Source organism: Dryas octopetala, chromosome 7, assembly GCF_963921425.1.
Source record: "Dryas octopetala chromosome 7, drDryOcto1.1, whole genome shotgun sequence".
In the NCBI taxonomy this organism is placed as follows: Eukaryota; Viridiplantae; Streptophyta; class Magnoliopsida; order Rosales; family Rosaceae; genus Dryas; species Dryas octopetala.
In genome coordinates, this window is record NC_141372.1 from 19,760,652 (window position 1) to 19,788,083 (window position 27,432).

The following is a 27,432-nucleotide window of genomic DNA, read 5'->3' on the forward strand; positions in this document are numbered from 1 at the left end:
ACAAAAATGGGCATGGTTTGGCAGTATTGGAAACAGAGGGCTAAGCTGCAGCTCTTGAATTGGAGCTTTGTAAAGCAACCTTTCCACATTCTCACAGTGACCCTCTTGAGTCTATTGCTTCCTCTTTCTTTTCTTCTCTTAGCCAGGCTTTCATGTGCAAGCTATCTTTTCAGCTTCACCTTTCAAAATCCACAGCCCTCTGCCTATTCTAATATCTTCTCTCTCTTCTTATACACCACCCCTTTTCTTCTCTATTTGCTTGTTTCCCTTGTTAGCGTAGCTGCTCTTATCCATGGCCTCACAGGTAAAATCACCCTCATAAGTGAGGTCCCAACTCCAGTTTTCCGCCCCCGTTTGTGCACTGCATGGATTTTCCTCTGCACATTGCAAGTTTGCGTTGGTTTGGGCATTGAAGAGAGCATCGCCACGGGGATCGCCGGCTCTAATTTCGGCACTGAGAGGTGTTTGTTGATCAGCCGAGTCATATTTTTCCTGGGGTTGCATGAGACCATGATTCATTGGTGTAGAGTTGTGGTAAAACCGGTGGTGGACGACACCGTTTTTGATGGGGTTAGGGAGGAATGGTGGGTTGAGAAGGTGGCCATGGCTGTGAGCTTTGGTTGGTTATGGTGGTGGAGGTTAAGGGAAGAGATTGAGTCTTTGGTGGCTGTGGTCAAGACTAAAAGTGAGCTGTCAATGGATGTAGGGGTGGCTGACTTTGTTGGTTGGTGGTTATATTACTTGACTGTGACTATTGGAATGGTTAAGCTGGTGAAGGGTGTTATGTGGCTTTCCATGGTTTTGTTATGTAGGAGGAGAGAAGCAAACTTTGGTAACTGTTGCGGAAATGAAGACAAAGTCTGAATTTGATCCGATTGTTGATTATATAACTTCCTTTCTTTTCTTTTCTTTTCCTTCATATTTTATTTTTCTCTCTAATTCAAAACTTGTAGGTACTTTTTTGTTTTGTTTTTTTAATGAACATGTAGCTGTATTTGACAATTTGTACCCAATGTAACATCAACAACTGTATCATTATTCAATTGTATTATTCTTGCAAGATGTGCCTTTATATATTATATGAGTATATCAATCAAATGAAGAAAAGGTTATCTTTATTTAAGTAACACATTATATTACAGTCAACACACACACATCCAAAATAGAGAAAAAAAAAAATAACAAATTACAAAAAAATTAATAAAAAGTTTCAATATTACAAATAGGTCAATACAAAATTTTCTTTCGCATATTAGTGAATGGTATATTTTGAATTTTTGAGAAAGGCTTATTTACTAATTTACCATCTGAAAGTAACTTCAATTCTCACTTTACTCTCTAAAGTTTATTTTGTATCACATTACCCTGAAACTAATTCTCGTGTATCACTTTGTCCACTTCCTATTTTTACAAACTTTGAAAATTAATTAAAAATAGTTTCAGACTCAGAAAAATATACAGAAAATTCTTACGAACTCGTCTTGACTAGTTCTAATTTACTGTGGGGTCAAATTATCAATTTACCCTTTGAGAGTTTCTAGAAAATTTGGGAAGTTCAAATTTATTTCTAGAAAATTAAAATAAATTTTCCTCTATAAAAATTCTAAAATTTTCGTAAAGTCTCAAATGAATTCCCAAAAATATTTTGAAAATACCAAAAACCTGCTTTAAAGAATTCTTCCAAGACTTTACGGAAATTCTAGAATTTATTTTCCTCTAAGACCTAGAGGTCTTTTGGGTAGCAAGTGTTCACAAGAAAGGTAGTGTTATTATTTAGAAAACCAACGGTGCAAACCTCGTATTTTTTAGAGTTTGAAAAATTATCTTATGAATTTCAAGAGTATAAAGTATTTTAATTTTCTGGAAACACTCGGATGGAAAATTGGTAATTTTACCCCATAGTAAATTAGTACTAGTATCCGTAGGAATTTTTTGCGTATTTTGTTGAGTCCGGAGCTATTTTTAATTAATTTTTAAAGTTTGTAAAAATAAAAAATGGGCAAAGTAATACACAAGAATTAGTTTCAGGGGGTAATGTGATACAAAATAAACTTTAGAGGGTGAAGTTAAATTAAGTTACTTTCAGAGGTGAAGTTAAATTAGAAGTTACTTTCAGGGGTGAAATAGTAAATAAGTCTTTGAGAAATTATATTTTAGTCTATGGCCCAGCCCATTTTAGTCACTAAACCTAATCCACTTAATGATGTTATGTATTTTGGTGCATTGGAAAATACCAATTTGTCCATCTATTTTTTTTATTACTTATGGAGAAATTTGAAAAAATGACCACTTTTTGAACCCATTAAAGACTTTTAACCATTTTTTTTTCATAGAAAACCAACCTAAATGGGTTGAGAAAATATCAAAATACCCTTAACATTAAAAAACTTGTCAAAACCAAGAAACCTACACATGTATGTCTCTTCCTCTTCCCTCCCTCACTTAAGTCTCTGCCAAAACTCAGAAACCTACACAGTGTGGTCTCCGAGTCTTCTTTCTGCCCTCCCTAATGTCCCTGCCCTCCCTCACGTATTTCCCTCTTCTCCCACTTCAGTTCACCCTCCCTCGTCTTAGTTTCTTCCTCTGTCATAGACCCATTCCTCAACGTCCATCATTCATTCTCATATGTGATAATCTAAGATAGCTTCAATCTCCTTCAATAGCCATCATTAAAAGTTGGATTGTGAGAAATCATATAAAGTACAAGATTTGTCTTATAACTTTATTCTTACTTTTAATTGCTAGATATTTTTTTTATAACATAGCTAGTTTATGGTTCCTATTGTTGTTGGAAGAACGAAGAAGGAAATCTTTTGTTTGAAAAAACGACTTTCATGGGTCTTTAGGATGAAATGCAGGTTTCCCACTCGAGTACCCAACGAGTATTACACGAACTTTTTAGTTTCTTATTAAAGTTAGTTTGCTCGAAGGGTACTTGAGATATACTCGACTATACATCAAGTAAAATCACTGTTTTTCTTTTATTGATGAGTGAGTAGAATTTTTTTTTTTTTTATTCGTCGGAGGTTTATTTTGGTTATTTTTCTTCAGGAAATGATTATGTACGTTTGCGATCATGCTTAACTATGGTGGTAGGTGGGTTGATACTCAATTCATATATGGGTGCATACGTGGTCAAGCAAAATGTATGTTATTGTCAGATGAAGTTACTTATCAAGAGCTGATGCATGAGATACTCCACCGTATTGGTTTGAATTTAAGTGACCATGGAATCAAAATACACTATCAATATAAGAGCAATTTAGGATTGTATAATATGATGGAAATAGCCAATGAAGATGATGTGGCTACTTGGGTTTTTGATAGTCTTTTTATACAACCCAACAAGATTCCATTATATATCACTATTGAACATAAGGTGTCAAGTTATGCAAGTGGAAGTAATGAGGTCACAAGAACTAGACTTACATTTCCATCTCAATTTGATGACTTTGTGTTAGAAGTTCCTGTCACTAATCTTGAAAATCATCACTCATCCGCATTCACTTTCTCTCGTACACCGGCACGATTTGACCATAGGATTGACAATGATTTTGATAATCATGCTGCTATGTTCCAAGACAATAACATAATTGATGATGATGGTATAGGTACAAGATTTGACATCCCTCATTTAGATGCAGATAATGTACAACCCTCTCAAGTGCCTCACGATAATGGATAACATGTTGATGTTTAGCCCGATCACGCCAATTATAACCCACCATCTTCTAGCCGGTAAGGGTAAGAGCTTAAAAGACTATGATAGTATTGGTTCATTAAACACAAATGAAGATTTTTTGGTTGGTCAGATGTACCCAAGCAAAAAAGAGTTGCAAGAAAAATTAGGTATCATTGCAATGAGGAAGAGTTTTGAGTTCAAAGTGAAAAAATCCACTAAAAAATATCTAGAGGTTATATGCGTGGATGATATTGCAAGTGGAGACTTCGTGCAATCCAGGTGCCATCATCAGAATATTTTGAAGTAAGGAAATATTGTAGTGATTATTTATGTTCGATCATTGGATATTATCCATCGCGATCATCGACAAGCTAGTAGTTCCCTCATTGGCCAGTGTATAAAATCAAAGTATGAAAGGGTTGCATATAGACCAAGAGATATCATAGAGGATATACAAATCAGTCGCACAAGTTTTGATATCCTCTCACAATCACATGATCACATCTACCTCTGAGCAGAAGTGAGAGACTTTGGAGGAATCCCTTGTTGATTATTGAAAACGTTGGTTGGATCAATAAGTGTCTTTGCTCTTACCAGTCTATCGTAATTATTTAAGAAGTACTTCTCACCCCAATCCCTTGCAATCTCCACAGCATCCTCATCCCCAGTCAGAACCAAATTATGCATCGATATCACTCCAAGGTCAAGATCAATGTAGTTGATATATGCTGCCCTTGGACCCCATGAAACAAATTGTGTCATTGAGTTATATAATCTTCTTATCCAATCTATGTATTCATTTCTTTTGTAATCATCTTCTTCTTCCCAATTCACAAGGTATTGAATTGTAAATAGGTTGCCTTTTCTGTGAGGAAAAGCAATGGATTCACTGCTTATATGCTGCATAATCCCACCATAAGGGTCTAAGATGACATACCCTTTCGGCTCTTCCTCAAGTATTTCCAGGGTATCCCTTATGCCAACATGAGAAATTGGGGTCCTCACATAGTCTGATTTGGCTTTGAAAAACCCCTTGTCTTGCAAGTACCGATTTTTTAAGTCCGATACTGAGCTTCCATTAGTTAGGCCAGAGAAGAATAAGATCGACTCAATCCAACTCATTTCTGTGCAATCTTTTTCTACAACACCCAGTTCAGGGAAAACTTGATCTAGGATGGACATGGCATAGCTTCTTGGACCCAGATAAAACCCTTTAAATGTAGCCGATATCCCACTTCCAGTAGTACTAGTCTTGGCTTCTGGCAACCCAGCACCAACAAAACATGAAATGTAGAAGTCATCTTCCAAGTAAGGTGCAACATGTTGCCACTTATCTACAAGCCTTGCTACATGGCCTTTTTTTCCTGGTCTAGACACTACAAAAGTAGTTACAATATTTGGCACTTTCAACAATTGGATTTTCCAAGCAAAGACAACTCCCCAAACACCCCCACCACCTCCTCTAATAGCCCAAAACACATCCTCTCCCATGCCTGCTCGGTCTAATAACCGTCCGTTAGCATCAACAAGTAGTGCATCCACCACATTATCAGCTGCAACTCCATATTTCCTGGACATTAGTCCAAATCCGCCACCAGCAATATGGCCACCGGCACCTACAGTTGGGCATGACCCAGCTGAGAACCCATGAACATTGCTCACTTTGGCAATTGCATGGTACGTCTCACCTAGTGTTGCACCTCCTTCCACCCATGCCGTTTCGGTTTCCAAATCCACCGTAACCTTGTTCAAATTCATCATGTCAATGATCACAAATGGAGCTCCATCAGCGGCAACGGATGATGTTCCTTCATAGCTGTGTCCACCACACCGTACTCTAATTTCCAACAACCCTTCTCTAGAGCATAATACAGAGTTTATTAACTGCTGAACACTCTTCGGAAGTATAATGGCAATTGGCTTAGGAACTGTGAGATCAGTAAAACGAAGATTTTGAATGGAAAAATTTAGCAACTTATAGTAAGTTGTAGAGTCATTCTCTGTGTTGGGGAATGTAGTAAAGTTGTTAATATTATAAAGAGTCAAACAAGAAGTGATTTGGTTTGTTGTTTCAGCTAAAGAAGGAACAAGAAAACACATAATGATAAGGAATATTTGAGTAGAAGGGTTTCTCAGGGAAATTGCCATGAATTAGCTCGGTTTCTATTGGTTTCGAAAGCTGCTATGAAGCTAAACGAAACACGAGTGGTGGATTTTAATAGAGAAAAATTAAGAATAATGTAATACATAAAAGACAAACAGATGAAGAGATCAATATAAGGTTGGTATGATCTGGCCGGCAATTGTTTAAAATTGGAAGTTGAGTGAAGTGAAACTCCCCCACATATATTTAAGACTTATTTGCATAAGCCTATATTTAATGGGTTCAAACCACCATGGAAGGTGACAAAATTAGCTAGCTTGCATGAGATAAAATACAAAAGTGGTTAGGATGGGGATGGGAGGTGAGAGAGACAAAATTACATATTTAGAACAAAGGATGAATTATTTAATTTAAAAAGTTACAAAATGTCGATATATGCATCCGGCATGCCGGCCAAACCAAAGGGTCCAAAGCCTGCTCACGTTGGCTCATGTGTTTTTATCTGAGAGATGATGTATAAGTGTACATATATTTACATATCTCTATGCATGGAGACACTTAGTGGGTATTGGTCTTAGGCTTTAGGATTTTTAGTTACATTTGTCACTATTATTTGGATATATCCGACAATCATGTTAATGTGATATTTATACAAATATCTTTATATATTACATGTGAAAAATTAATACAAATATCTTTATACATACATATCCAAGGAAAAAAAAAACAATAACATGTACTCCAATTTTATGATTGTAACTTTTACTGATTAATACTAACCTCCTATTGAAACTGGAAAAGTAAATAATCTCATCTTGACCGCATACCAGAGAACACATCATCTGCAAAAGTCGTGTAGCCTCTTCTTCTTTCCTTCTCTTTGACTAGTGCAACGCCTTTTGAAAAAACAATGCAAGGGTTTATGCAAAGGGACCTATGGCTGTTTGGCATAGGATCTAAAAACTATTTTCTATTTTCAAAACTAAGGGATACATTTTAAAACAAAATTAGTATTTAGTATGATTGGTCTCTCTTTTTTTCTTTTCTTTTTCATGTGAGTAGGATAGTCTCTAAAAACAACGAGTTGAGAACTACTAAAAAACAACCCCTCTTCAGAAAATGAAAAAAATAATATAAAAAAATTTCTTTCAAAGTTTTCATGGGGGTGCGTTGGGGTAGGGGTGAGATCATTGGGGTTCTTAAATTTTTTAATTGTTTTTTCATCGTTTTTAGTGGCTGGGGTTTGTACGGGTTTAAAGAAAAATAGGAGGAAGAAGAAAAAAAACAATAAAAATTAAGAGGAGGAGGAAGAAAAAAATGGTGTGTTTGGGGTTTCTTTTCATTTTTATTTAATTTATTGAATATGATCACTTCTGTTAACTTCTTAGATGGAAGTTAATGTTTGTATTGGATTGAAACAAGTTGATAAGTTCGTAGACAATTTGTCACGTTTTGAAGTTTGTGGACCAAATTGAGACACAGGTCTAAGTTCGTGGACCATTTTTGTATTTAACTGAATACGAATTGTAGGAGCTGAACGTAATTTTTTTCAACTTGGTTCAGAACATACCTATAACTTGACCTCATAGATATGCGCACACACCTTGGAGTTAATATGAGTTATGAGAAAGCTTGGAGGGCAAGAGAATGTGCACTAGATATGGTCAGGAGGTCACCAGAGGAATCTTCCGCCATACTTCCCGCATATTGTTCCATGTTAGAGAGAAAAAATCCAGGTATAGTAACAAAATATAGAGACTGATCAAGATAACACTTTTTATACTTTTTCATGGTTCAATTAGACTAGTGATAGGTGTGGATGAAACATTTTTAAAAGGTAAATATCTTGGCACCTTATTTGTGGCTGCGTGCTATAGTGGAGAAAATCAAATTTATCATTTGGCATTTGGTGTAGGAGACTCAGAAAATGATGCATCTTGGTCATGGTTTTTAAAAAAATTGCGAAGGGCAATTGGAGAGGTAGCAAACTTAGTATTTGTATCTATTAGACACGGAAGTATCGATAAAGTTGTGCAAAACGTGTTTCCAGAAGCTCACCATGGAGCTTGTATATTTCATATAGGTAACAACTTGTTTACACTCCAAATTAGCATTGGGTCAATGGCATACAACTTCTCATCTTTGTAGGTCTCTTCTGTGACGACATCATCGAGCTCGTCGATCCCTTCGAGTAGCACTCGAGTGGTACTCAAGTAACCATACAGGAGATGTGTGTTTCACCTATTTTACTCGAGGCCCCCTCGAGTAGTAGTCGATGATACTTGAGTAACCATACAGGAGATGTGTGTTTCACCTATTTTACTCGAGGCCCATTTGAGTACTACTCGAGTGGTACTCAAGTAACCATACAGGATATGTGGAAAAGTGAGTCAGCAGCATTGTGTGGAGCATAACTTTTTTGTCCGAGCTTGGATTGAGGCATATGATATATGATTAGAAATAGGACATCTAGGGCTTTCCAACAAGATGTAGTTTACAATTTTTCTAAGCACGGGAAGGCATCCAAAGCACAGTCCAAAGAGAGCCCAAGTTTTGTGGCCAAAATTAAGGCAACTTTCCATGCCTTTTTGAGAAAAGCAAAGCCACTAGCACACTTCACCCACAAGTCAAGACCAGCCATCATATTGCCATTATCACAATGTCATTTCACCATCTCAAGGTCATTTTTTTTATAAAAAGACATCAAGAAGGCAACACCAAGAAATACACAATCAACCCAAAACAGCCCAAGACTAAAACAATATCAAAACTGATATTATCTATCTCCTCCTTTCATCTCCTTCCCAAACAGCTTTCCAGTTACTCAAGGCCTTCAAAGATCACTCAAGCTCACTCATTCACTCAAAAAGCCTACCCACTTACCAAACAATCTGCCCAGTTCTCTGAGCTCATCAAGATCAGCAAGCAAGTTCCTCGATAGCTCATGTCAAGCTATTTCCCTTGTATTTAAGTCAATTCAAGCAATCCTTGTTTGTTAGCTCTGCCGAGGTACATCTGTCTTGGTATGATTTCCTTATGAAAGTAGATTCATGTATATTTGTCATAAGAGGTTTGTTTGTGTTTCCATTTCTCTCACATCAATTTGATTTGGTTTTAAGTTAATCTTATGCTTTTTTACCAATTGAATTGTTTGTCATCAAGTTGCATTTACTATAAAAAAATCCTTGTGGAGCAAGGCATAAAAAAGAACTTAAGCTAAGAAAATTGTTCCTTGCTTGGCCGTACAATCAACAGATCAGAAAGTTAGATCATAACACAAAATCAAGTTGACATTCATATTAAACTAAGTCAATGGCCTCTCGGCTAAAATGAGTTTAATATCACAACATATACATTTACATTGAGCTCGATGAAAATGGCCTTTGGGCCAAACTGAGTTTGATTCCATTTCTGTATCCGACCTTGGGGCCATTAACAGTGGCACGCCCACAATTGCCAAATCACAAAGAGGACTACAGTGTTCCTCAGTCAAGGTTCTCAAGGCCTGACTCCAACAACGAGGCCCTTGTGTGAGAGCTTAATAGCATAATGGCTAACATATGGGCATATACAGATGGAGAGATGGGTAGATATCTTGAAGAGATTGGGTATCATCAATGGTCTAGAGCACATTTCAATGAAAACGGATATAACATGATGACATCCAATGTTGCCAAATCTATAAATGCGAAAGTTAAAGATGTTCGACAACTTTCTATCACTGCTTTAGCGGAACACCTAAGAAGGGTGCTCCAAGAATGGTTTGATGAACGCCGAAATGCCACAAGTTCTCTGAATTCTAACTTGACAAAATGGGTAGAAAATAAAGTACGCACAAATAATAGGAAAGGCTTGCATATGCAGGTATGCATATGTGTGTAATACATATATCGATATTTTATTATTATATTATTTATATATATAGATAACTTCATCTATGCAAGTGTCTTCGATTAATCTCTATGCATTGTAAACTCATGATGGAGACCAAGATTGCGTTGTAGACTTGAATGAAAAGACGTGCACCTTTAGAGAGTTTGATCTTGATCAACTTCCATGCGCCCATGCCACTATTGCATGTCGATATCAGAATTGATCGATAAACAATTTGTGCTCCCAATACTACACAGCTAATGCACTTGTGTTAGCATACGCAGAGTTCATCTGGCCAGTTGGCAATAAGAGTGACTAGAATGTACCTGAAGATGTGCAAAACAGAGTTATATTGCCCCTAACCAGACGAGTAGTGCCTGGAAGACACAAGAAACAAAGAATTCTATCTCAAGGGGAGGACGAGGCAACAAAGAAGTGTGGTAGATGCAATGGGACAGGTCACAACCGCCAAACTTGCCCGAATCCAACTGTACTCCATCCTAGATCATAATTGTGTTCCCACATGTACTTGACTTGAATTTCATATTAGATTATATTCTGAAATTCCCTAAGAAAATTAGAAATGACTCTCATTACTTGATTTGACTTTTATTAAAAGATGCTTTTCATATGTATTTCTATGTAATTTTTTTTTGCATCAATTCCAATATTTTCATATTAAGTTGTTTTTTAATCAAAGAGAATGAAAAATGTTTATCTTCTTGACATGACTCGTAAATTTGGCTTTGATAAATGTTAAACTCATAAATTTGATCACACCTTATGTATAGTTTCTCGAGTAGCACTCGAGTACTACTTGAGGTCCCTTCGAGTAGGAAATCTTAAATACACATCTCATTTATAGTTTCTCGAGTAGCACTCGAGTACTACTCGAAGCCCCCTCGAGTAGAAAACCAGAAATATACACTTTATGTATAGTTTCTTAAGTAGCACTCGAGTACAAACTTGAGGCCTCAAGTTGGAAATCCGAAATACACACCTCATGTATAATTTCTCGAGTACTACTTGAGGTCCCCTCGAGTCCTACTCGAGGTCCTCTCGAGTAGGAAACCCGAAATACACACTTTATGTATAGTTTCTCGAGTAGCACTTGAGTACTACTCGAGGTCCCCTCAAGTAGGAAACCAAAAATATACACCTTATGTATAATTTCAAACTTTGGTAACATTTGCGAAAATGAAGACAAAGTCTGAATTTGTTCTGAGTGTTGATTATATAACTTCATTTCTTTTCTCTTCCTTCATATTTTATTTTTCTCTCTAGTTCAAAACTTGTACGTACCTTTATTTTATTTTTTTTCAATGAACATGTAGTTGTATTTTTACCCAATGTAACATCAATCATTGTATCTTTATTCAATTGTATTATTCTTGCAAGATGTGCATTTATATATTATATGAGAATATCAATCAAATGAAGAAAATGTCAAATGTATCTTTACTTGGGTAACACATTACAGTCAACACACACACAAAACAAAAAAAAAAAAGAATGGCACTCACCACTCCATGATGGTTGCCAATGTTTAGGGGTGGTGAACTAGTAATTTTAGAAGCCAAATTTGGTTTTTTGTTGCCATAAAAGTACTTAATTAAACAAAACCTTGGTTTGTAATAGTATACCTCTTCAAAATATTACAAGTACAATCGTCCATAACTAATACAAAATTAACCAAAGAGTTAAAATAGTTTGCTTCTTTACAGACGGTATAATTAAGAAGATAAGTTTTATAGTAATTTTCTCCTATTGACAAAATTACAGATGGTAATATGATAATAACTATGTTACTAACGGACTAGTTACTGCTTCATTCTTGTACTTTCCAATCTTTCCTATTAACACTTCTATATGTCTTCTTTCTGAGCTTGTCTTTTTATTATCTGTACTCATCCAAGGCAGTGACATCTTTCTTTAATTAATCTTATCATTTTATATTCAAATCTTGTTTGTTTGATCAACTATGTAATATTAATTAAGTCGAATATTGTCATTAAATATGCTAACAGATAGTGACATTTGTTTGTTTTTTGCCTTTGTGGCATAGTTTAATATCACGAAAATGGTCTTTATATAGACAACTTTTTTGGCAATTCATGCTTGTTGGCTATGTTGACAATATCAGAATATCACTATCATAGTTGTATACCTCGCCTTCTTTTATTAAGTTACTTTTCAATCATGCATGTGATTGTTGTTATCTACCATACATACAAAATTATGTAGATATATTCGTCGATATTAATCATATTGTCTCACTGGAGTTGAGAGTACATCTGCTGTAAAATTTGTTTTTGCAGATATTCTGTGAAATGGCTAATGCATATCTCTCTTTCACACCATGTGATTTTGGAATCATAGGTGGTTTGAGTCCACTTGAAGATTATGAGAAACAAGAGGTTTTGTTTGGTATAGTAGAATTGGGGGAGATGGGTGCTCAAATTTCTTCTGAACATGGTTTCTGTCAAGACAACCACAAAGCCCCCAAGAAAGGCTTATCCCATTTGTCCAAAGATCAGCAACACTACCATGATCAGCAGCAACAATCCAAGCAAAATTATCCAATTTTGGATAATTTCAGCTTTGATATTGTTTCTCCTGAACATGGTTTTCATAAGGATAACAAGGACGAGAAGGGACTGGCCAATTTATCCAAAGATCAACAACACTACCATTACCAACAACAACAATCCAAGTCAAATTATACACTTTTGGATAGTTTCAACTTTGATACTGCCTTCCCACCAACACAACCAATCCAAGATGGCACTCGGCTTGCATTCAACCAAATTGGAGGCTCAGACATTTCCAAACCCAATAAACAAACGCCGCCTCAATCTTCTTTAGCAGTATTGGAGCTCTTAAATAGTTATGGAAGCGCGTTCAAGAAGTTGAGAAGGGAAAGAACGAGCAACACAACAAGCAATGAAATTGAACAAACTTATATGGGCCAAAAGAAGTTGTCAATCGAAGAGATCATGAGGGTTGCTGGAGCAAGATATGTAGAATTCTCTAATCAGGGTTATGATGACTTTTACATGCCTATGCACCCCTTTGGCTATGCTCTTTCGGGTCTATCCGAAAAGGAAACAAAGGATGTAGAACTTGCCCACATCCTTTTAGCTGTAGCAGAGAAGGTTGGCTTCCAAAAATTTGAAAGCGCAAGCAAACTTCTTCTACGTTGTGAATGGATTGCATCTTTCAAAGGTACCCCTGTTCAGAGAGTTGTCTTTTATTTTGCTAAGGCACTTCGGGAAAGGAAAAAGAAACAGGAAGCAGTAATTCGCATCTTTTCAAGTACTTAATTTAAACACTCAATCAAACACGAAAACAATTAATTAAAACCCTTCTTTGTAGATGTAGCATTGGTAAGTAGGGATCGTTCTTAACCGGGGATTGAGGGTGAATGCATAACTATGCTAGGTTTGGTTTAATGGGGGTGCAAAGTTTGGTTTTCTAAGTCCCTACGAAATAAAACAAGAAGGTGGTTAGATACATATCAAGAAATCACAAGTTCTAACATGTTTAAACTCATAGACAAGCAAACAATCAAGAACACATAATCCTAACATGCATCTAGCTGAAAATAAGTTCCTAAGTCTATTATTTACAAGTGATCATCACATCTAGTCACTTGAAACCGTTTACCTCTTCCTCCTTTGGTACCTACGAAATTTCCAACTAAGGTTAAGACATACACACATGCATACATTGAAAATAAGAAGCAACCAAATCGAGTGAACTTCCTAAGTCCAATTTTATCTTTGATTAGTTCATTGAAACATGCAAGGATGAACCAAATCGAGTATCATCCATACAAGCTCCAACGCATTAGGGGTATGTATGCTAGTATGCATATTCGAACCTAGGGCTGCAAACACATGGAAGGCATCAAACAAGTCTGAAAATAAACATCCATACATCAAAGCTTGTTCTCTTTACAAATAGGATTGAAATAATACACAAAAAACCGAAATAAAATACAAGACATGGTTACACTTTTTTTGGATCCGAGGGATATTCGCTCCGCAATCTTCAAGTATAGCCGCACCTTGGTGATGATGGAGACGCAGAAATCCCAGCCAAGTCGAGCAAAGGATAGTCACGGGTGAAGGAAGGATAGTTTGGAAGGTGGTAGAGATGGTGTTTCGGTTCTAGGGTAGATTTCTTGCTAAGTGTAAGAGGAGTTGATGTGAGGACAGGGATTCGGCTCTATGATCGTGAGAGAGTTTTTCTCTTCCTCCAAAGCTCTTTATATAGGGGATGATGATGATGCCGTTCCTCCCAAAAAAATGGTGCGTTACTATGAATATGTAATTAACCTCCATTTGAAACCATGCAATTATGCTCCATTTGATTAGGCCATCCATTTCAGTAGCTAGTGCCAAACCCGTACAGCACCATGCAAAACTGTTTTGCTCCTCTTCCCCGTTTCATCCGATTAGCCAATTATGTCATCATTTCATCCAATCATCTCTCTTGCCGTTTCTTCCATTTATCTAGTTCAATACCGTTTTGTGCACTAGCAATTACCCATTTTAAGTCATGCATTAGCCAGCTCATGCCATGCAAATCAATCCATTAATGTCCATGCAATTAAGGTCCATGTAATTCCACGTGACCATTTATTCTTCGGAATTTAGGAACGTCTTCCTTAGCACACATTTTTGCTCCGAATCGTCTCCTTTATTATTTCTCCTTTATTTTCTGCCTAAAAACATAAAACAAGTTAGCAACATATTTACTAAGCTCATAACAAAGCAAAATGTAGAGAGAAAGACATTAATAATCAAGCATAAAATGCGTAGATCAAGCAGCACATCTAAGGGAAGAGGAGTGTCTGATTTTGGTCTTGGATTAAGTACATACCCTATATACATTACATGCCACCAAGAAATCCCTTTCCATCGAGTAATGCAATTCACAGGGATCGAAGCCATAATAGAAAGTGTTGCATTGGAGAGTAAGATCCATTTGATAGACCTTGAAATCAGGAGTGGAGTACAATGGATAGGACTGATGGATGCAATTGCAAAACGAGAGGATTGCCCGATTGAGCTTCTTAAGATCACCGCTGTCGGATTAGAAGGCAGACAGAAGATAAAAGAGATAGGGAAGAGGTTAACAAGTGTTGCCGAATCCTTGAAAATACCTTTTCAATTTAAGGCAGTGATTATTTCAGACATGGAAGATATCAAAGATAAACTATTTGAAATCGAAGATGAGGAAGCCGTGGCTATATACGCACCATTAATACTAAGGACAATGATTTCAAGGCCTAATTGCTTGGAAAATCTGATGAGGGTGATTGGAAATCTCAACCCTTGTATAATGGTGGTCATTGAAGTGGAAGCCAACCATAACTCACCATCATTTGAAAAACGCTTCATCAATGCACTGTTTTATTATAGTGCATTTATCGACTGCCTTGAAACTTGCATGAAAGAGGAGAAGAATAGAGTGAGCATGGAAGGCTTGTTTTGTGAGGGCATCCGAAACATGGTGGCATCTGAAGGCAGCGAAAGAGTTACTCGAAATGTGCAAATGGATGTGTGGAGGGCCTTCTTTGCAAGGTTCAGAATGGTAGAAATGAACTTTAGTAATTCAGCTTTGTACCAAGCTAGTTTGGAGGCTAAAAAGTTTGGTTGCAATTCTTGCACACTTGATAGAAATGGGAAGTGCCTCACTATTGGGTGGAAGGGAACCCCAATTCATTCAGTTTCAGCTTGGAAGTTTCGTTGAAACATAATGGGTGGTGACATGTTCTTCAAAACAAATGCAATATATATGCTTACTGAATATTGTAAGAAAAAAAAAAATTCATTCTTGGACTGCAACATATGTCATGTAGATAACATAGTTGCTTAAGCTTTTGTATTAAACCATGGTAATTATAAGATTTAGGGTTGATCGCTTTGCTTTTTATCTAATTTTATATAGTTTAGACTAATATTAGTTATATATAACTAATGTGCACAATAATATTTCCTCTAACATGAAGTCCACTCCACCAATTCTTGGGCTCATAGGAAACATTATTGTGCACATTTGTTATAGGTTAAGAATTAGTGACGTGTCACGCAGTGGATGTCAACGAATTGGTGACAATCAAGGTGTTATCTTCAACGAATTGATGATAGTAGGTGTCAAAAGGGTCGGGCCGGCCAGAGTACGACACTAGAAAATAGACAGGGCTGGGCTAAAGATTTTAGCCCATCAGGCACATTACGAGCACCACACGGGCCAAGCACGGCACGAGCACATGCACGAAATGGGCCCGAATTAGGCACAACTCATTTAAGATTGTTTTTTTTTTTTTCTATTTTTATAGAATTTTTCAACAAGAATATTCAATTTTCAAAAAAACAAATGTTGATATTTAATTATAGAGAAGAAAAAATATCATAAGACATGACCTTCACCAATTTGCTCACACATAATGTGTGACCGTTACCAATTTGCTGGCATACAATGTATGACCATCACCAATTCACTAACATACAATGTATAACCATCTTCAATTTGTTGGCATATAATGCGTCACAATCTTATAAGAGAAAAGCTATGCATAACCAATGCAGACAATAAATTTTCCCTCCGACATGTAAGCCACATCATCAATCTTCCGACATGTTGGTCATGTCACCAACCCTCCACCATATAGGCCACATCACCAATTCTCACATGTGTCAATCCGACGTTAATATTTATTTCTTTTGTTTTTGATTCGTTGGTGATAACATGTGACCGTACGTCATCAATTCGCTAGCATAGAATGTGTGATTGTTACCAATTCGCTAGCATACAATGAATGCCCATCATTAATTCGCTGGCATATAACGCATCACAATCTTATAAGGGGAAAGATATGCATAACCGATGCGGACAATAAATATTCCCTCCAGCATGTAAGCCACGTCACCCATCTTCCGGCATGTTGGCCATGTCATCAACTCTCCATTATGTAGGCCACATCACTAATTCTCACACGTGTCAATTCGAAAAATATTTATTTCTTCTGTTTTCAATTCGTTGGCGATAACGCATGACCGTCATCAGTTTGCTGGCATATAATGTGTGGCCGTTACCAATTCACTAGCATACAATGTATGACCATCATTCATTTGCTGGCATATAACGCGTCACAATCTTATAAGAGGAAAGTTGTGCATAATTGATGCGGACAATAAATATTCACTCCGACATGTAAGCCACGTCACCTATCTTTCGGCATGTTGGCCATGTCACCAACCCTCCACCATATAGGCTACATCACCAATTCTCACATATGTAAATTTGAAAAAGGTTTATTTCTTCCGTTTCCGATTCGTTGGTGATAATGCGTGGCTGTCATCAATTTGCTGGTATATAATGTGTAACTGTTACCAATTTGCTAGCATACAATATATGACCATCATCAATTCGCTGGCATATAACACGTCACAATCTTATAAGGAAAAAGTTATGCATAACCGATGCGGACAATAAATATTCCCTTCGGCATATAAGCCATGTCACCCATCTTCCGGCATATTAGCCATGTCACCAACCCTCCACCATGTAGGCCACATCACCAATTCTCACACGTGTCAATTCAAAAAAGGTTTATTTCTTCCGTTTCCGATTCGTTGGTGATAATGCGTGACCGTCATCAATTTGTTGGCATATAATGTGTAACCATTACCAATTTGCTAACATACAATATATAACCATCATAAATTCGCTGGCTTATAACGCGTCACAATTTTATAAGAGGAAAGTTATACATAATCGATGCGGACAATAAATTTTTGCTCCGGCATGAAAGCCACGTCACCAATTTTCCGGCATGTTGGCCACATCACCAACCCTTCACCATGTAGGCCACATCACCAATCCTCACACGTGTCAATTGGGAAAAGGCTTATTTCTCCGTTTCTCACTCTTTCTTGGTCGAGTCGCACAGCAGATGAGCACAACAGTTCGAGGCATGGTGTCCAAATTTACCGACTCTGCAACTAAACTCAGAGTCAGTATCTCAAAACTTTACCTCTCTGGTCATCGATCCTTGAATCCGCTAATTCTCCACGCGAATTTTCCTCGAATTTTCTTTTACAAATAAAAATTTCGATGCTTTTCATCAGAATTGAGAGCGATGAGTATTTATCTTTGAATTTTGAATATGCAGTTTGGATATGAAAGAATTGAATTTTAGAATTCCATTGAGAATTATGTTTGATCTTATAATCATGAATTATGTGGGCAGAAATCACATGGTGAAGAGCCAAGTGATGATGTTGGAAGCTTGGAACGGAAGATTCACCAGCTTAAGAAGCAAATTCAAGCAGAGAGAATGGTTTCAGTAAAAGTAAGTTGACATAAATACATACAAAGCCAATGATATGGAATTGATTCCTCTTGCTTATAATTTTCACAGGAAAAAATTGAGAAGAATAGGAAGGAGGTAGAAAGTCATGTTTCGCAAATATCAGCAACGTCAAGAGCGAGTGGTTGGTTCTCGGAGCAAAATGGGAGCTGTAAATTGCTTTCTTCAAGAATTGAACATCCTCTCTGCAAGTTCAGTGGGTTTGCTCCTGAATTTGGTGATAAAGACGTTATCAACGATCAGGAGGTGTTATTCCCATCAAGTACGGAGCTTCCAGTTGCTGCCAAGATACCACGTTATACAACTTGGATATTCTTGGACAGGTTTGAAGATACACGTTCCTTTGAGAGCTCTAATTTGTTTTTGGGGGCTTTTCGGGGTTTCGAGTTTGGACTTGTGTAAAGCACAGACTTCTGTTTTAATGTGAACATGTTGTTGTGTTTCTCCTATCTCAAATTTGCCTTTCACAGCACAGAAATCAGAGAATGGCTGATGATCAGTCAGTGGTTGGGAGGAGACGCATTTACTATGATAAGCATGGCAGTGAAGCTCTCGTCTGTAGTGACACTGATGATGAAGAGATAGCAGAACCCGAAGAAGTGAAACATGAATTTTCTGCGGATGAAGATCGAATTCTTTTGTAAGTCAAAATGAGATGCTAGACTTTTAGAGAATCTCAATGCCTATGACCCCTTGTTAACTCGTCATAGTTCAACTTTTTCTTGGGGCCAAATGAAGGTTTTTACTTTTTCTGTGTTGAATTTGGTAGGATGGCATTTCAGGAGCATGGGCAAGGCGAGGAAGTGGTCAAAGTTGTTAGCCAGTTTGTTGGAGTGACTACTTTGGAAATCCTGGTAGGGATTAACATGTGTTCGGATCGTTATGTTTCAGAGGATGATCCATGTTCTCATTTAATTTGAAATCCAACTTTTGATGTCTAAATTTTTTGGAATTCAAAATTGCAGGAGCGGTACAACACAATCAAGGAAAGAGACTCTGAGAAACATGAACCAAAAGGTTCTGGGGAACGTGGGTCCAATAGGTGCATTTCTCTTGATAAGAGTCTCAGTGCTGCCTTAGATTCTTTCGATAACCTTTTCTGTCGCCGTTGCTTGGTATGGGGTGTCATCTTACATGAATTGTTTAAGAAAATCATTGGTGTTGTGTTCTGATATAACGCTTGAATGCTTTTATCTATCCAACAGCTATTTGATTGTCGTCTGCATGGATGTTCTCAACCTTTAATCTATCCTGTAAGCAGCAGTATTGTTTATATGTTTTAGCTTACTCTGAATTTCATTTCAATTGTTTGTATATTTAGTAGAGGCTTTGTTTGACAGCGTGAAAAACAGTTGCAGTGGTCCGAACATGATCAGGACAGGAAACCTTGCAGTGATCAATGTTACCTTAGGGTATGACTTTCTTTCTTCATGTTCCAGAGGACATGATCTTCCCACTCTTGATATTTTGTTTGTGAACTATCTGCTTTGCAGAATTCAAATCCTCAATCTAGTTTTATTTTTTTGTTAAAAGAAAAACTTATAATTATGATTTTTTGAGGAATTTTTTTATCAAAAAAAGGACACTGCTCGGAAATGGAACAACTGATTATTATTATGGTCATCATCTGACTCAATTGATGTACATTGCAGTGTACGTCGATCTGGGGTCACACATGTCTAGGTCTTTTGCTTTTCGCTAATTGAAGTTTAGGAGAAAAAGAAATGGAACTTCTGACTAGTTATCCGTCAAGTGTCACTCATTGAAAGATCTTATGTCTGCTATCTGTAACATATTAGTTTTGACTTCCAGTGTTCTGAAACTGCTATGAAAGTTTTTATGTAGTGAGTTAAAAGCCCACATACGGTGAGATTTTTGGTTGGTTATGTTTAGTTGAACTAGTTAATTTCTTTCCTTCTCCATGAAATATTTTAGTAGGGTAATGCTAATCTATTGGCTCTTCTAGTTATTTGCTCAATACTATAGACTTTAATGAATTATACTCCTATAATGCCTAAATACCAATAGTTTGAGGCCGGCTACAGGAACAACTTTATCCTTTTGTTCTAATCTGAGGCTGGCTGCATAATTCAATTTCTGTCATTCTGCTTTGTATAGGGCTTATTAATCCCGACGTTATGATTCATATGATCCATGTTTGTTTGGGTTTTTTCCACTGTTCATGGGATTTTGAAGTATGACTTCCATGTCCTTCTTGCAGTTAAGAGTAGTTGAAAACTTGCCAGGAGGTCCAGATATTGATGCTCTGCATAGGATGAACATAATAATTTCAGAGAGAGGAAGTGCTCCTGCGTCATCCTTTAATGCTGAACAACCAAGTTCTCATGGTAGTACAGGGAAGCGCAAGGTTGTAAGGCACACAGATAAAATGGAAGATGACCTAACTATAGTACCTGATGATTTCCTGGGTTCTTGCAAGAAACAGAAGAGATTAGATGCTTTGGATTTAGTAACTGGAACTAGTGAACCATTCCTGCTTCAGGATCACATTTCTGGTTCCAAAAGTAAGAACCCAGATGTTGGTTTACCCATTGAAAATGAATATCAAATGACCAACAAAAGCCTTTTAAACGATTCTGGTCGCCATACTTCAAAGGAACTTGTTTGTTCTGGTAGTGCTTCCCGTGATGAATCTATGAACAATGTCAGAGATGAACCAAAAGATGTAGCAGAAGTGCCGGAACTGAAGCAACCATCCAATTCTACAGGAGGTCAAGTTAAAGGGGTGTGCAGCAGCTCTGAGTGGAAGCCAGTGGAGAAAGAATTATACATGAAGGGATTAGAGATATTTGGGAGAAACAGGTACGTCTTTTTGAATTCAAAACGTGCTACATGGACCCTTCACATTACCCTTGCATGCCAATTCTTAGTCTTTGAGTGTAAATTGAGTGGTTACAGTTTCAGGTTTTTGTAAAGCTTGAGTGCAGCTTGTTCACTTAATGCATGCTTGGTGTCTGGATTTTGGAGGCCTAGGGTACCATCGTTTGTGGACTGCTGGTCCACTTTGATTGGAATTCTCCATTATTATTAATACAACTATGATGTTTCCTATCAAAAAGATATGGCTAAGTGCACCCCAAAATTTTGAAACAGGCCAATTTGACACTTTGGAATAGACTGTCTGCCTACATCCTTATTTAAGTCCATGTAGCATAGTCTAATGACATTATAGTTTCTCCTATTGCAAACAGAATGTGCCATTTGGGTTGGTAGGAAATTTAGGTTTCATAGGAAAGTTCAACGATGGTATCCTCCTGCACGAGTTTGCAAATTAATGTTTCATGTTGCTAATTTTGTTTGTTTTATATATATGACATACTGTATCTTTTTCTTAATATTTCTTTGTACTTAATGGGTAACTCATATTTTACAGTTGCCTCATAGCCAGGAACTTACTTTCTGGCTTGAGGACTTGCATGGAGGTGTCCAGTTACATGCATGATACTAGAGGTTCAATGCCTAACAGATCTGTTGTTGGACCATGTTTGGTTATGGAAGATAATGGAAATGCTGATACGGATCAGATGGTAAACATCAAAGAAATTTTCCTCCCTATTTCTTTTATTATTAAATATCTTCTATTAAAAGGTGATTGTAAAGGTATTTTGGCAACCAGGCCTGTGGAACTTTCTAGCTGATCTAGCATGTATTTTACTCCGCAGTTGCTAGTCAATCTATCATCGTCCTTTCACCCCTATTCTTTTACTGTTCCCTGTTATAGCCCAATCATTTGGTTCTGCAACATTGAGTTACACACTTACACTTCTGTTATCTTTTATTTTACTTGAGTTAGGACCAAGAGATGCCAAGAAAGTCACGGTCACTTCGTAGAAGGGGCAAAGCACGGAGGCTTAAATATTCTTGGAAGTCTGCTGGGCACCCATCAATCTGGAAAAGAATTGCTGATGGCAAAGACCAGTACCGAAAACAATATACACCATGTGTATGCCAGTCTGTGTGTGGAAAGCAATGCCCTTGTCTGCATACTGGAACTTGTGAAAAATACTGTGGGTATGTTAGATTTGTTTTTAAAATAGTTATCTAATGATGTAAAGAAATGCATACAACTGTTGCTGGGATGTTTCTTATCAGAAAAAAGGAAAAAGAATAATAATTTCATAAGAAACATCCCAACATCCTGTGGGTATGTTGGAGTTCATTTTCAGTAAAATTTTAATATTTAAAGGAGCTGGGATTTTTCATGTGTGTGTGTGTGTGTGGTTGAAAGTTGTCCCATATGAAATGTGAAATACATGATACATAGAAGATGCCAAGTTGCCTGCATATTTGATCTCCTAAGGCCTCATACAAGTACCAGATTATTCAGATCTTGCCTTCATTAAGGTTGGGGAGAGATGGATGGATAGAAAGGAGTACCCCTACTGCCCAACCTTGCAACTAAAAGAAATAGGGATTCTTTGCATTTGCGAATTGAATCTGCAATCCTAAAAACCTACATCAATAAATTTCTCAGGCTTGGTTTGTTCAAGTGATTATTAAGCTTGGCTAATTACGTGCTAACAAAAACAGTTTATATGTTGTGTTTCACTTTTTAGATGAACCCACTATGAAGTACTCACTTGCAGTTTTTTTGCCCACAAAAGTTTCCACTGGTTGCATAATGGAAAGTGTTTATCTGATCAATTAATTCTTACATCTTCAGGTGCCCAAAGAGCTGCAAGAATAGGTTCAGGGGATGCCACTGTGCAAAGAGCCAATGCAGAAGTCGGCAGTGCCCATGCTTTGCTGCTGGGCGTGAATGCGACCCAGATGTCTGTCGCAATTGTTGGCTTAGGTAATGAGTTTCTATATGTATGCTATTACTTGTGACTTTGGACACTCGTTGCATGCTATTCTCTGCAAAATCAAATGTCGAAATTCTGTTGCATTAGGTAATGAGTTTCATTTGATGATGGACCAGCGGTCGAGCTTTTTGAAGCAAGCACATATTTTTTTTTTTATTTGAGCTCCAATCTTATGTCAAAATAATTGGGTTCCCAGGAGGCATCCGGTCTATTTAAGCATTTCTTTTTTTCTTGTATCTCATTGTAGAGAGTTTGTTATACCTTTGGTGGTGGTTTTAAATATAACATACTTGATGCAGTTGTGGGGACGGTTCAGTAGGCGAGCCACTAAGACGGGGAGATGGTCAATGTGGAAACATGAGGCTTCTTCTGAGGCAACAACAGAGGGTGAGCAATTGTTGGTGTTTAGTTAATAAATTACTGCTGTGGTCTGCAATCGGCATAATTTACTTTATGATTTATGGTTGCCTGCCCCTTTCTTTTTCTTCAGATTCTATTGGCTAAGTCTGATGTTGCTGGATGGGGAGCCTTTTTAAAGGTTCGAAGATAAATGTTAATCTATTTGGCTTCCTACTAATTTATAGCTAATTCTTCTCACCAAATTGAATTATATGATTTCAGAACCCTGTAACCAAACATGATTATCTTGGAGAATATACTGGTGAACTTATCTCCCATGAGGAAGCAGACAGGCGCGGGAAGATTTATGATCGTGCAAACTCGTCATTTCTTTTTGACTTGAATGATCAGGTAAGGGAAAATTAATATTAATATTTCGTGCAAAGTATTCATGTTTTCCTTCTTAAGGGTTGCATGGCTCGTGGAGCTGTTCACTAAATCCCTACTTATCATAAAATTTTAAGCTCGGAAAACAAAAGAACAAATTTTCTAGGTGACCACTGTTTTCCCCCAAATGAACATTAGGTTTCAGCCTTACTGTTTGGCAGTTATTCTCCACCAATTAAGCTCTTGCCTGTTACTCTGTTTGCTTTTAGCTCAGTGAGTCGGTGCTTTACTGCCTTTATATTTGCATTTGTCATTCATGGAAAATATGTAATACGTATAGCTTTACTCTGGCATGAGATCTCAATGTCACCTGTTTACTTACAGTACGTCGTAGATGCTTACCGAAAAGGAGACAAGCTTAAATTTGCAAACCACTCACCGAACCCCAACTGCTATGCAAAGGTATTTAAGTTTCAGTGATTCCTCTGTTTGATTAGTTATCATCATTGGTTGAGCTAATACGGCGGCCTGCATAGGTAATGTTGGTCGCGGGAGATCACCGAGTGGGCATATTTGCCAAGGACCATATGGATGCTGGTGAGGAGCTCTTCTATGATTATCAATATGGACCAAAAGAAGCACCTGCATGGGCTCAAAAACCTGAGGGTTCTAAGAAGGATGATTCATCTGTCTATCAAGGCAGAGCGAAGAAACACCAATCTCATTGAATGCAAATTTGGCATGGATTGGAATGTACATTAGTATGGCGCATATTTCGATTCTGGAGGTTTTTATCCATGACAACAGTGGGGACGAGAATTGTCTTCATGAGGAAGCTTGTAAGTAATTACCCTAGCTTCCCTCCAAGTTCGAATGGCTTGCTGATGTGCCCAAGCGTGTTTCTTGACTATAGAAATTTTAGACAATAAGGTTAATTTTATGGATCGTATTGGCAATAAGTTAGAAATTCCTCTAGCTGTTTGATATTACAATTGGGGCTCGACAATGCTTTTATAGGGAGGCATGTCGTTATGGTAATAATGGGAATTGTTTTGTTTTTTTTTTTTTGTTTTAAGGAAATAAATGGCTCGGAATTGCTTTATTTATCTTGAAAATATGACTTCTTTCATGGAGGGCGTGCTAAAAGCAAAGAATTGTTGGAAACCAGTAATTTGATAAATAATGAAATAATTGAAAGAATTTACAAGTTAGATATATAGAAAGCGGTTTACCCTCAGTTACTGCAAATGAGCATACAACAATTCATTCCAGACATCAGGAATGCCAGGAAGACACCAATGACTGCAATCTTGAATGCCTGAAGAGGAGTGCTTCCATGATTTTCTTCCATATGCAGATGGATGACCATCTATTCTGTAATCTGACAAGCCAGTTATGTTCAACAAAGTTACAGGAGTTTTCATCTGCTTTATGACCTCCTCTGCAATTATATTTTTCTCTGTATAAGAGGAGCTTGAAGTTTGGAGGAGGGGTTGAGTAGCTTCCTTACAACTCCCACCTGAATTCCATTGACCTCCCCTATTCATCAGTGGGTTACAATCTCAGTCAGCAACCGACGTTCACAATTTCGACATTACCATATAAGAAGTTTATGCAGCATGAACATATGCAAACCTGAAATGGGACGGTGCTGAACTTCGAAAGAAAACTCGGGTTTTGCGTGGATTGATATGTTTATCAGCCCATGATGCCCAGGTCATCAAAGCTTTTCTGAAAGCTGAGGAAACATCAAGCCGTGGATGAACTTTGCCCCCTTCCTGGTAGTAATTGATCCTGTTATCAGATCCAAATGTCACTTATTCCAATTCAAGAAGTTTTCTATATATCACTACTCTGTGGACATGAGATTTTTAACTCATCATCAGATTTCAATACGAGTAAAATCTCACAACAACTAATGAGCATGGTAGCATAGGTCCTAAAAAGCTTAATAGTTCAATAAGGGAACGGACCCAGCTTTAGTCTTGTAATGGGACCACCAATGTGCAGTGTTGAATACCAAAATATCAGCTCCTCTCCATCTAGATGAACCATGATCAATGGAATCAATTCTCAAGGTTTGCACTCTCTTCTGCCCTACTCTCGCCTTGCTTTCATGAACTAAGAAATGGGTCACATAATATTCAACTGTACACTTGTAATCCTGTAAAAACAACTTCAGAAATTAAATACTTAGGATAGCCAGCAAATGAATCAACATGAGAGAGAGAGAGAGAGAGAGAGAGAGAGAGAGAGAGAGAGAGAGAGAGAGAGAGAGAGAGAGAGAGAACAGCTGTGCAGAATTACCAAAAATTTGAAACTATAGTTCCCCTTCTCTTTGGTGATTCTGCGGCCATGGGTCTCATAGACCCTCTTTGGATCTCTTATACCTCCCATTAACATGCACAGCATGGATTCCCATTGATTCCTATTGATTGAATCACCCACAAAAACTAGTCTTTTCCCTCTTATCTGCTCCAGCATTTTTGTTGCATTGAACCTATATGGAAGGCCAAAAATACAGTACTTAAGATTGCAATCTTTTAACTACATTGTGTCTAGACCAAAATACCAAGCTTAAAGAATCCCATCATCTATGGCTACATTTTTTTTCTTAAAAAATAAAATAAAAGATCCAATGAGGAGGTACCTTGGAATGTCACAATCTTGTGGTTGCCACCTCCACTTCATATAGTCTTTATCTAATCTCCCATTACCCTGACAATTAAAACCTTCATCTATGAAAGGACAGGAAACATTTGTGTACAAAGGATAGCTCTCATCATATATCCACCTCCCTCTTGTAAAATCGCATCCTCTAATTCTCTTGTCTCCAAACCTCCCACTACTTGAAATTTGAGCCTTTGCAAATGAAGATGCTTTTATCTTCTTCACTTCAATCCTTTTACTAATTGTGGCTTGAATCTTCTTCAATGTAGTTGCTCCAACATTTTGCACTTCAGACATCTCAATCTTCTCAAATAAGATTGCAGGTGCACTAGGGGCCATTGCTGTGATATTACCATCTAACCCACCGCCTTTGTCTTCATGTTGTGCAACTTCGGATTCGTTTTTCTTCCTCTGTAACCCACTATTAAGTGAAACCCCAGCACACCCAGAAGCATTTTCAGGTTTGCCAAAGCGGGTAACATTCAAGAATGAATTTTTCAGACTATTTGCTGAAAAATTTCTACTGAAACCAGTCAAAGTATGAACAGCAATGGGTTTGAAACCCAAAACGAGTGAGGATGTATTGAACTGCAGATGGGTATTTTGGAGCACTGAAGGGGTGGTTTTGGTGACCCAAATGGTGAAGAAAGTGAGGAAGATGACAGAGGAAGAGATCGTAAAAGAAAATACTAAGAATCTAGTGGGCTTAAAGGAGAAACTTCTCTGCCTCTCCATAACTCATCCGTTTCTCACAGTTCCTCACTTGGACTGAAAGAGTGGGAAATATATGCTTCCCTAGAAAAGTCAATAAGAATTGGGTGAGATTTCGTAGTCTCTGTGACACTGTGTGATGCTGTAGAAACTTGAAGGAAAACAATTCGGAAAAATAGTAAGTACAGGCTGTACAGCAAACTTGCAGATAATGAGCAGGCAATGCTAAAGCAGAGCAGTTGCTAAATGGGAAAGTGGGTCGTTAAAAAAACAAACAGATAATCCATGTCCTGCCTTTTATTTTACAATATTGTACATGGAATACACTGCATAACCTTAACTGCATGAGAAAATGACGAGTATATCCTCATTTGAGTTCAATTATTACCACTATTTTTTTATAACTGCCTTACCAATTAATTTTATTTTATTTTATTTTTTTTGTGTTAATCGAAAG

The 27,432-nt window shown here is 37.4% G+C and overlaps 5 protein-coding genes and 1 pseudogene across 7 annotated transcripts; 4 read left to right on the plus strand and 2 right to left on the minus strand.

The window, feature by feature from the left end:
• Positions 1-883, plus strand: LOC147280344 (uncharacterized). Its single transcript, XM_086252362.1, has one exon. It carries the CDS (start codon positions 7-9, stop codon positions 862-864), a length of 858 nt encoding a protein of 285 aa, XP_086108488.1. The 5' UTR covers positions 1-6; the 3' UTR covers positions 865-883.
• Positions 884-3,493: 2,610 nt separating this feature from the next.
• Positions 3,494-5,830, minus strand: LOC147280345 (berberine bridge enzyme-like D-2). Its single transcript, XM_086252188.1, has 2 exons — positions 4,195-5,830; positions 3,494-3,588 (listed from the first exon to the last, which is right to left on the minus strand). Exons 1-2 carry the CDS (start codon positions 5,828-5,830, stop codon positions 3,494-3,496), a joined length of 1,731 nt encoding a protein of 576 aa, XP_086108314.1.
• Positions 5,831-9,335: 3,505 nt separating this feature from the next.
• Positions 9,336-10,170, plus strand: LOC147280346 (uncharacterized; annotated as a pseudogene).
• A 1,819-nt stretch (positions 10,171-11,989) lies between these two features.
• On the plus strand, positions 11,990-15,419 carry LOC147280347 (DELLA protein RGL1-like). Of its 2 annotated transcripts, none has more exons than XM_086252580.1 (3): positions 11,990-12,952; positions 13,751-13,778; positions 14,515-15,419. In XM_086252580.1, exons 1-3 carry the CDS (start codon positions 11,990-11,992, stop codon positions 15,417-15,419), a joined length of 1,896 nt encoding a protein of 631 aa, XP_086108706.1. The 2 variants fall into 2 exon arrangements, with proteins under 2 accessions (XP_086108706.1, XP_086108707.1); XM_086252581.1 differs by lacking the exon at positions 13,751-13,778 and having other exon boundaries at positions 11,990-12,110; positions 12,147-12,955; positions 14,472-15,419.
• Positions 15,420-17,493: 2,074 nt separating this feature from the next.
• Positions 17,494-24,653, plus strand: SWN (SET domain-containing protein). Of its 2 annotated transcripts, none has more exons than XM_086251104.1 (17): positions 17,494-17,685; positions 17,923-18,024; positions 18,094-18,365; positions 18,518-18,682; positions 18,812-18,896; positions 19,008-19,157; positions 19,248-19,295; positions 19,395-19,454; positions 20,264-20,865; positions 21,437-21,590; positions 21,857-22,074; positions 22,727-22,858; positions 23,168-23,255; positions 23,359-23,406; positions 23,490-23,618; positions 23,979-24,056; positions 24,131-24,653. In XM_086251104.1, the coding sequence occupies exons 1-17, from the start codon at positions 17,506-17,508 to the stop codon at positions 24,320-24,322; spliced, it is 2,703 nt and encodes a 900-aa protein (XP_086107230.1). In that variant the 5' UTR covers positions 17,494-17,505; the 3' UTR covers positions 24,323-24,653. The 2 variants fall into 2 exon arrangements, with proteins under 2 accessions (XP_086107230.1, XP_086107229.1); XM_086251103.1 differs by having other exon boundaries at positions 17,496-17,685; positions 19,383-19,454.
• Positions 24,654-24,774: 121 nt separating this feature from the next.
• On the minus strand, positions 24,775-27,224 carry TBL6 (TRICHOME BIREFRINGENCE-LIKE 6). The gene is made up of 5 exons (XM_086252576.1): positions 26,245-27,224; positions 25,902-26,094; positions 25,568-25,758; positions 25,230-25,388; positions 24,775-25,133 (listed from the first exon to the last, which is right to left on the minus strand). Exons 1-5 carry the CDS (start codon positions 26,997-26,999, stop codon positions 24,833-24,835), a joined length of 1,599 nt encoding a protein of 532 aa, XP_086108702.1. The 5' UTR covers positions 27,000-27,224; the 3' UTR covers positions 24,775-24,832.
• Positions 27,225-27,432: the final 208 nt, after the last annotated feature.